This window comes from Lolium rigidum, chromosome 7 (genome assembly GCF_022539505.1).
Source record: "Lolium rigidum isolate FL_2022 chromosome 7, APGP_CSIRO_Lrig_0.1, whole genome shotgun sequence".
Taxonomy (NCBI): domain Eukaryota; kingdom Viridiplantae; phylum Streptophyta; class Magnoliopsida; order Poales; family Poaceae; genus Lolium; species Lolium rigidum.
The window spans coordinates 306,336,078-306,346,850 of record NC_061514.1 but is presented as its reverse complement, the minus strand read 5'-3'; the positions used below and the strand labels follow the sequence as shown (position 1 = coordinate 306,346,850).

Sequence of the window (10,773 nt, the reverse complement as noted above, 5' to 3'; positions counted from 1 at the left end):
TAGTTGTTCAGTGGTAGGTCAATTTGAAGAATATAATAGAAAAATTGCATCTGCAAGATTGCTGTATACCGTAAGTTTCAATTTGAAAATCTGTCGTATCTTGTATGCAAGATTGGCTCACCAAAACACCCGCTGATTATTGTCTTGTCTATTCTTCTCACATGCTTTGATGTCATGCTGGTTGTATATATGTTGTATGCAAGAAGATTGTTACCTTATAGTAGTGGAGGCAGAAGGAACTCTCACTTAGCTCATTTCCTTTTTTTATGGACGAATGAAATCTAAGGCTGGATTGAATAGCCTGGTAGCAGCTGAGCTTAGCTGGACTGGAGCATGTAAACTTTTGCTGATGTTTACGTTTCCTGAAATTGGGGCGCTCTGTTTCAGTTCATTGACACTAGTTTTTTTCTCCCTTTTACAGGTTACAACACAGACGTAAAAGACCCAAATCCAGCACACAGATCGATCATGGCGGACTGGGCGTCGCTTCTACCGGAGCTTGTCCAAGGCATCGCCGACCGCGTCCTCTCCACCACTGGCGGCGTTGACACGTACATGGACATGAGGGCCGTCTGCCCTAAATGGCGCTCTGCCATCACCAGGCCATCTCCCTTCGCCGCGGTCGCTGACCTCCGTTTCCGCCCACGTGACTGGGTCATGATCGACCTCACAAATGAGAACTACGACGACAAGGATGGCTGCCTCTTCCTTCACGTCCCCACTGGGCGCTTCCGCCGCCTGCGCCTTCCGGTGCTCCAAGGCCACCTACTCGTTGGTGTTTCCGATGGTCTCCTCGTGCTCGGGAACAGGGAGCCCCCGCATTCGGTTTGTGTCCTCAACCCCTTAACATACGACATGCTCCACTTTGCGGCGCCGTTAGATAAACATTTTAAGGATGTACTTGTAATGTATACCGTGGTGAGCGTTGGCTTTGGTTCGACCCTGGTGCTGTGGACGGAGGGAAAGAGCAGGGTTCTATGTGCTCATCCAACCAGCGATGTCTTTACAGAGAAGGATATTTGCAGGAGCGACATTAGCATGGTTACCTCCCAAGGCAATGTCTATTATGCCTGTCCGGATGGATGGATATTCAAGATTGTCGGACCAGCGGAGCAGTGTTATGATGATGAGCTCGTAGCCCAGATGTCACCGGACGTGGACCTCTATTTAGAGGAGCAATACGGCACACGGTCTGAACTCGTGGAGTCTGACGGGGAACTGCTGCTTGTACGCCATGAAAATAATCTAGCTTTGAAAGTTTTCAAGGTCCACATCGAGCACAAGTTGTTGGAGGAGGTCAAGAGCCTTGGTGGCTACCGTGCGTTGTTCGTTGGCAACCAGCGGTGTGTGTCTGTGGACGCGAATAAGATTCCGTCGGTTGATGGTGACTGCATATACATGTCTCATTGGATGTCTCATTCGCTGGGTGACAATAATCTAGCTTCAGAAGACGACGGGTTTGCCATGTGTGGGCATAACATAAGGGATGGTACAATGAAGATTATCGCGAGCGAACCAATGCTCCATATCCGCCCTTTCAGCCTTGTCCAGGTTCTCTTGCAGTAAATCTCTTGAGTCATCAAGGTTATGTAAACGAACCTGCTCTTGCATTGGTGCTACTGCTTCAGTACTTCTGGGCTTACAATCAACATGTGAGGAGTTCGAGTATATGTAGTACGTCATGTTGGAACAGTTTTATGTATTTAAGCTATCTCTTAAATCAGTCATATTGTTGCATCAGCAGATGTTGTCTTTGTTTATTCGGTACTGAAATGCTGGCCTATGTACCCTGCAAGTAGTATCAGGAACGGTTCAGTCATAGCTACGGTATCAGGTCTACCATTTGAGTGCAAATTGAGAAAGTTTCAGGTTCCAGTTTGTGTGATGACATTGCACTCGAATGCACGTCCTTAGTTTGTGTTTGCTGGTTTGTTGTACCATTTGCTTGGAGCATCAAGTCATGTCAGGTTTATCGTGTTTCCTGAAACTGAAGCCATTCCACCCCGGAGTCATGTCAGCACCAATCGATCGCAACATGCACGCATATGGCAAATATTTCCAGTGCATGTGTTTGTGTTACTAGTTGCTACTAGCTGATCGATTAACCTGCTACCTTAGCTTGCTGATACGTGCGCGTCTCCCCGGAGCTTCATTGGTCGCCGATCGTATAGGTCCAGTTCATGGTTAAATGTCTTAAAAAAATGTACGAAGTGCTTGCTGTCATTTCAGGCCGTAGGCTACTAAGTAACTCGTTGTATGTCATACTTATACTAGCGGCTTGTCAGACAGGAATTTACGATGCTTATTTGCTCAATTTAATTCCTTGGTTCTCAGTCTCAACTACTACCTTCCTTTGGATTTAATCGACGCACACTACCTATGTACTAATCGCTCGTGATTGCCAACTCTCGTGTTAATTAAATCCGATCGGAGGGAGTATACAAGATGCAGGGATGTCAAAGTTTCTTCCGCTCTTGCGGCCCCTCAATTGCATATTACTGTTTCTGAAATGGTATCTCTTTTATCCAGCTATTGTAGACAACAATTTCAGGAAATAATCAGAATAAGCTAGGGTTCGGGGATTTTGCGGGAACCGTATTCTAATTTACTATAGAATTTACCGATTTTTAATGCATAACAACCACGAATGTGCTATTCTACATCGTGCAATAAAAAAAGAAAATTATTTCTTTTTTTAGATTATTGTATTCTTCAAAGAATTTCATTAAGAAGCGTCTTTAAGAAGGGAAAGATGCACAACTGTTGTCGTCATTCGATCAAAGATCTTAGATCCTTCTTTTCACCCTGAAGAAAGTTCGAGTTCACGAAACAATACCTTCATCAAAGACATACGTACAACCAACAAAGGCCAGCCACCCTGAAAATCGCGACTTGGTGCTCGAGGAGACACTGCAATGGCACTAGGAAAACTTCCAAGCAAATTGAAATGGTTTCAGGTTCCACATTATGTGATTCCATTGCAGTCAAACTCGAGTCTAATTTGTGTGTGGTGGTCAGTTGCACCATAACCATATGCATGCAACTCCAAGTCATTTCTTTCGATAAAGGGAAACTACTAATATTACGAAGCTACCAATTACACTAGCCTCTACACCAACAAGATGAGCGAAGACATTAAGGATGCACACATAAAAAAAAAATAGATCCCTTCGAGGTGATCAAACACTCGAAATAACAACACGCTCTAACCATCACTAAGGATAACATCGGGACTACGAAATGGTTCTCCAAAAGAAATCGCTTGCCGAGGCCGCTGCTACGAGTCACCAAACACCCGACACACAGAAATGACATGTCTGGAATGGACAGGAATAAAGCATCACAAGCCATACATAAATGTACAACATGTGTATGATTACAACACTTTGGACATATCAACATATTGTTATATTCTCAGCATCGCAATTTGTGGAACTCTTTTCACAAGTTTTTAATGCCGAAATATAACTAAGATACTCTGTTATTGTATGGTCTAATTAAACCATTGGACCTTTTTTGTTTCTATTGTTTTCATGGTGATATTATATCTCTTTGCGTGTATTTATCTGATAATAGATATATGTATCCAATACAATCATATTTCCAACCTAAATTTGCAGCCTGGTATAATGCACATTCAAATACATATCTGGTCATTACAACGTCAAATCTGTCAAACGATATGGTATATGATATGGAGAGAGCATTACACATCCGATCGGATCCATTTACATATCCAATTGGATTAGCCATCGAAATGGAAAGAATTAAATGTCCATACTTATTTAGGTGCACCTTAGAATTTCTACATCTATAAATGTACCCAACAACGCACGAGGCAACCACACACGCAAAGGACAAAAACCTGATTTAACACATAGGTCGATCGATCATGACGAACTGGGCATCACTTATACCGGAGCTCGTCCAGAGCATCGCCAACTGTGTCCTCTTAACCTCCACTGGTGGCGTTGGCTCGTACATTGACATGAGGGCCGTATGCCCCAGCTGGCGCTCTTCCATCGCCAAGCCATCTCCACTCGCCGCTGTCGCCGACCTCCGTTTCCGCCCACGGCATTGGATCATGGTTGATCAAAAATACGATGACCGGGAGGACGATGATGATAGTCCACGCCTCTTCTTTCATGTCCTCTCTGGTCGCTTCCGCCGCCTGCGTCTCCCTATGCTCCGCGACCAAATCATCTTTGGTGCCTCCGACGGTCTCCTCGTGCTCGGCGAAGACGCCCCAGGGAGGGATTCGTCCGCATCTAGTGTCCTCAACCCCTTAACTGGTGACATGCTCCACTTTACAACGACGTTAGATGATTATTATGGGGGTACAGTATTTACCCTGGTGAGTGGCGTCTCTTACTCAATGCTGGTCTTGTGGTGGGCGAGTACGGACTCAATTGAATGTGCCCGTCCAACCAGCTGCGATGTCTTCTCCGAGAAGGACATGGACACGAACTTGATGAGCGTGATTGCCTTCCAAGGTAACGTCTATTATGCCGAAGGGCATGGATGCGTGTTCAAGATTGTCGGACCACCTGAGCAGTTTCGTCATGAGCTCGTAGCCCAATTGTTGCACGACGTGGACGCATGGCACAACAGCCTTGTCGAGTCTGACGGGGAACTGTTGCTCGTACGCCATGGCAGGACAGCCTTGAAGGTTTTCAAGGTCGACATCGAGCGCAGGTTGTTGGAGGAGATCAAGAGCCTCGGCCGCAGTCGTGCTTTGTTCATCGGCGATCACAGGCGCTTGTCTGTGGATGCGGATAAGCTAATTCCTTCAGTCGACGGTGACTGCATATACCTGTCAAGTATGCTGGAAACGCGTTCCGCATGCATGTACAACCTAAGGGACGGCACGATTGGGATTATCTCCAGCTCCAGGGACTACTATCTTGATCGACCTTTTAGCCTTGTTCATGTTCTCTTGAAGTACTGCAATGCCTGATTCATGTGATCTGATTACCGAACTATTTTCTTCTAGCATTGGGGCTCTAGTGCTTCCTGTCACATGAGTGCTTCTAGGATTAAAGCCAACATGAGAGGAATACAAGATTAAGTGGTGGGTGTTATTCATGTCGGAACAATTTATGTATTTCAGTTGTCTCTTTAATCAGTCGAGTTGTTGCATCCGCTCGAGTGATGTTGTTTATCCATATGGCTCAGTCTGCAGTAGTTGTTCGTGCATTTTTATTCCATTTTCTCACGATGTAAGGGTCTGAATTTTTTTTTCGAGCTGACTTCGAACCCAAACAATCTGTGTTTTTATTTTTACTAGTAATTGTGCACGTGCCACGCACGTGTAATCTTGAGAATGTTGCATTGAGTATCATAACATATATTTTGTTTGCAAGAATTTTAAATTCCACATTACTTTAATGAGTTGCATTTTTGTAGCCTTCTTCATCTACATCTTCTTTTAGTTCCAAATGCTAAACTGTTGGGCCTAATGAAACCACTCATCAGTACGCCACCAATTTAAGTAACAACTTGTAGAATACTATTTGAAGCAGCATCCAATATATAAACATTCTTTTATCGGTGGTGTTTCATCACAAAAAATCGGATGCACCACCCCGACTAAGAACGTTCAAGATGCAGAGACCCTCAAAAACAGTATATAATCACCAGGTTCAGAGCACAAGAGCCTGACCAGAAACTTACACCTTGCATTTATGTCTAACGTTAAACATGCCCGTAGGTCATGTATACTCTTCTTCACTCCTCTTTGTACATATAGAGAAAAATAATGAAATATCAGAATATATACACCATTTTTATGGAGTCAAATACTGATAGAAGCTACGGCATCGCCATACACATTATGGAAACTACCAGAATATATACACCATTTTTATGTAGGCAATAAGACGGTTGTCAGCACATAAATGTTCATCATTACAATAGATTCCTCCGCGTAAACATGAGAACTTTGGCCCTTGAAACTTGCAAGAACAGGTAAGCTAAACAAGATGAGTCACAGCCTTGACGCTACATCAAAATCCTATCTTGGTGAAGAACAGTAGGAGTTAGTCGGTAGTGCACATGCCAGGGGTGGTGTAACAGGCAATGAGCGGGCGCTGCAAAGACAGTCATCCTAGGAGGTGACGCCCCTTGTCTTGGAATCCCCAGTTATCTTGAAAGATATAGGAATACCAGTAACAAGAACCAGGAGTGCAACCCAAAATTGTTCGAAGATACCATGGCAAGTTGTGCTTCCTCCGGCCCTCACAAAGCTCATATCCACTTGGTTCTTAACCTGCTAAGTTGGCATATAACACTCAAGAATTCACCATCACTGAAAACTAATGTACAACTAACATTATGTTCGTCTGCCCTCCTTGTTGCTAAATACTCTTATACATGAGGTCACACCAAGACCCCAAGAAGATACATATATTCTGCTACAGCAATTCTGGCCCAACATGGTAAAACAAACTTTGGAAAAGAGTACTTCTGTATTTATCTAGAAAGAACATTAATACCTCAATCTTTGTCGGTAGCATTGAAATCTTCATGCGATAACAGACTCAAGTTTTACATGACCATGAACAAAAGAAATACAACGATCGCTTCGAGTAAAAGTGATCAGCTTCAGTAACAAAAGAAATACAACGATCACCTAGTTCAGACATAAACAATTGCTGAAGAAACAATTAGTATTCACTATGCTAAACTCTTTGCTGAAAAAGAAATGTTTATGACAAACCAATCTCTATTGGATTTTGTAAGTGTCGTTACAAAATTCTATTATAGCCTCCTGCAAGTCTACATGCCAATAAGTTTCACATGTATGCAGCCAGATAGTAATCGCATGACTACCTTTCATGGCAGACATCCTCATTTAACACATCCACATGGCAACGTGACTTTATGAGAGCCTTAGAGAAAATGCCAAAATCCTATACCTTGGCCTGGCTATGATATATGTAATAGAACACTCTTGCCAATTGACAAGGTATCAACTTGTCAATGCCTATAGATCGTAGGCTAGGGTTTAGTTGGAAGTAGAGGGCAAGTAGATCTCGAAGGTTTCAGCCGAAAAGTACTCGACGATTATGAAAGCTAGGGTTTGTAACAATGATTCGATTGCCTCTTCGTCCCTCGACTCCCCCTTTATATAGGAGGCGGAGCCGAGGGTTTCGTTTTGTACAAGTTACAGAGTCCGGGACGATTTCTAACTCATCCCGCCAGATTACAAATAATACTTCCTATTACAACTCTAACTTTCCTTAATATATCTTGGGCTCTCGCATCTTCTTATTCTTCGGGTATTGGGCCTTCAGTAAACCCCGGGTACTATCTTCGGCAGGCCCATTTGGGATGCCTATGTCAGTAGCCCCCGAGATTTTGCTTGAATCGTAGAGTCAGGGAAAATCTCTACTGTTTATTTTTATTCGAGAGCTTTAACTTTTTTATATTTCTTCACATAAAATTCTATATTGTACAGGGATACTGGTAGTTGGGGCTAGTTCATCTGATGGATCAGGTACTAGTTAACTGCTCTAGTGGCAATCCGCAAAAACCTACTTCAAGATCACGTCCCTGGACATGATCTCGGGATACTGGTGTAAACTTCGACGAGTGCCGCTTAAGGTCTTACCATTCTGTCGAGTCCCGGTCAAATTTATCGAGTACCTAACGCGTCCGTTAGGATTTTTCTTCGTATCCGTTGATACGGATAAAAGTAGCAGAGCGCGAGTCTTCGGCGATGCTACGCCCAGCGAGAACGGATCCGGGGTCTTACCTTCGCAAATTTGCGGCATTCGGAAATTGATCGCAACTTTGGCGTTCGAGAATATATTGTCGAGTGCTTTTCCGGCTGTTGGAATGGCACATTTTATCGAGTCAAATATGACTTATATTGCTCTCCCGATGGGAGTATATGTAGAGTTAATTATAACTCGAAATATACTCTTTTGCTCTTCTATTTTTTTTTTTTTTTAATTTCATCGGGCACGCGAACAGCGTTCCCGATGGGAGTAGCCCCCGAGGCTACAGCCAAGAACTTGTGCTTGGTTGTAGGCTCAACATTTTAGTCCACCTTGTCGCTATATTGTCATTATTTTCCAATATGATCTTTTTTCATCTCTCGGGTGCGCGAACAGCGCTCCCGATGGGAGTAGCCCCCGAGGCTACAGCCAAGGACTTGTGCTTGGTTGTAGGCTCCCGCAATTTCTATACTGCCATACTCGAAATTTTACTTTTTGTCGAAGTAGCCCCCGAGCATTTGGGCAAAAACTTGTATTTGATCAAAGGCTCCCGAAGTATTTGATAACCTCTCCTGTCGCCAATCTTCTTTTATTTTTCTTATCGGGATGCTTCCCTTAATCAATTTTACTTCATCTCTGTTAATAGTCGTGATTTTTCTGTCTTGTGGGTCCATTGCTTCCGCCACGTTGACACGTCGTGCAAGTGGGGGACACACGTCCTCCGCTTTTCCTGACGCACGTACGGTAACGCCTATCTCAGTAAAAATACCTTTTTACCCTTTATCTAGAAGATCTTTTTTCACCACACGATTTCTTCATCCAACGGTGCATTGCTTCGCCCGATTCTTATATAAACCTTTCTTCAACCTTCGTTCACTCCTTCGCTTGCGCCGCACATCTATTCCTCTTTGCAAAAACTTCCCCTGCGCCTAACTCTCTTTGATCTTCCGTACGCACGAACATTGCTTTTCCAGTGCCGTAGATGCCACCGCGCACGCGACTCACTCGCCACAGCACTCCAGAATCCAAGATGGCCGCTGAAGACCTTGAGTGGGAGAGATCTAAAATCTCCAACCAAGATGTCAACATGCTGAAGAGGCTTGGCCTAATGAAGAAGGAGGACGCCATCCGCTTTCCCAGCGAAGAAAGCTACCCAAACCCTCCAATGGAGTATCGGGTTAGTTTCGTTGATCACCTCATCCGCGGCCTTTCTACCCCAATCCACGATTTCCTCCGCGGCCTTCTTTTTGTTTACGGGATTCAACTACACCAGTTGACCCCCAATTCCATCCTCCACATTTCCATTTTTATCACGCTGTGCGAATGCTTCCTTGGAATCCCTCCTAACTGGGCTCTATGGAAACGCATTTTCTACCTCCGCCGCAATGGCTCCCACAACGCCACTTATAACATAGGCGGCGTTGTTATCTGTGTCCGAACTGACGTTGATTACTTCGACGTCAAATTTCCTGATTCTGTCCAAGGGTGGCGCAAAAGGTGGCTCTACATACACGAAGAAAGTGCCAACTCCGTGGAACACAACATAGTCCCTTTCGACGGAAGTGCCAAAATTCAGCGCCGCCGCTCCCGGGATGTCGAAGCTTCCGAAGAAGAGAAAAAGGCGACGAAGCACTTATGTCTCGTATTCATCAGCTTCAAAATACTCGAGGCAAAGAACCGTCCGGTGTTCAAATCACTGCCTACTTCCTTAAGATTAGAGTGCAGCCTCTTCAGGCTCGCAAAAATCCCCTTTGGACGTATTCTGGTGAAAACGACGCCAATAGAATCTCCAGTGATCTTTCTGCAAAGGACTTGGAGAAGTTGATTCGAAGAATTTCCCGCTTGGCCAAGAAGGATCCTATTCCCTCCTCTTGTCGCGTGGAACCATACAGCTCCGCCAATCCTCTCCCCGAGGTATTTTGTCTTCTCGAGTTTCTGTCTTGTTCCGAACTTTCCCTGCATCTCATTGTATTGATATCTCTCTAATTTTTCTTTTGTCGCTATTTTCTTGCAGAACCATCCTACTATGGCTTCCCTTCCTCCTCTTCCTGAGGATGGAGAAGTCGAAGAACAGGCTATCGTTGCCGAAGATACCCAAGGTTCTTCTATTCCTGAAAGTGAAGTCGCAGGTTCTCACAAATCTGCGGCTTCCCATGAAAAAGAAGTTGAATCTGAAGCCAGCGAGTCGACGCAATCCCTTCCTCCTGTTGTTTCTTCAAGGAACAAAAGGAAAAGGAATGATGCCGAGGATTCTGGCACTTCTAAGGCTGAAAAAGTTGTTCCTTCTCATCCGAAGGCAGCTTATGATCCTTATATTGAATCCCTCGTCAGCTCGTAAGTCACCTTTATTTCTCCCTTTTTCTGTACTCGAGGTGTTTATCTTGTCTTGCTTTTTATGCTGCCGATTTTTGATCAACAGTGATGACGAGGAAGAAGTACCAACTGTTGACGTGGCTCCTCGGACAAGCACGTCACATACTGTACTTGCCTCAGACACGCTAGTTGAAGGAGAAGAATCCTCGCCTCCTCAACAAAACGTCGTCACCACAACTCCGCCAGCAAGCCCCCTTGCTCCTTCACCAAAAAGGACAAGGATTGAAACAATTGTTGAACCTGCCCCTCAATTGGGCAGCTCGTCGACTCTGCTCTTAGATGATGTAAGTTTGTCGATATCTTTATTTCCTCTATTTTGCTTTTTCACGCCTTCACTCTCTTTTTCATGCCGATGTTTCTCTTGCTGTGTTCTTCTTTAACAGCCTATGATCAAAGAGCTTCTCCGCATCGGATCCCAATTTATTGGGTATCGTGAGTATGCTAGCAGAGCCGAAGGTAATCAACTTTTATACTTGCCGTTTTCTTTCTTGACTTTTTGCTCCTGTTGCTTATCGCGATTTTTGATCTTTCTTCTTTTTTTATATCTCGACAGAGAAACTTGCAGAGGCCAACAAACGTGCCGACGCACTTGCTCAAAAACTTGAGCAGAGTGAGGCGGCTGATGACCCACAAGTATAGGGGGTGTATCGTAGTATCTTCGATAAGTAAGAATGCGATC

General features: G+C 44.3%; 1 protein-coding gene across 1 annotated transcript; it reads left to right on the top strand.

Annotated features, from left to right (window-relative positions):
* The first annotated feature begins 274 nt into the window (after positions 1-274).
* Positions 275-1,620, top strand: LOC124673117. Its single transcript, XM_047209244.1, has 2 exons — positions 275-335; positions 422-1,620. The coding sequence occupies exons 1-2, from the start codon at positions 275-277 to the stop codon at positions 1,564-1,566; spliced, it is 1,206 nt and encodes a 401-aa protein (XP_047065200.1). The 3' UTR covers positions 1,567-1,620.
* Positions 1,621-10,773: the final 9,153 nt, after the last annotated feature.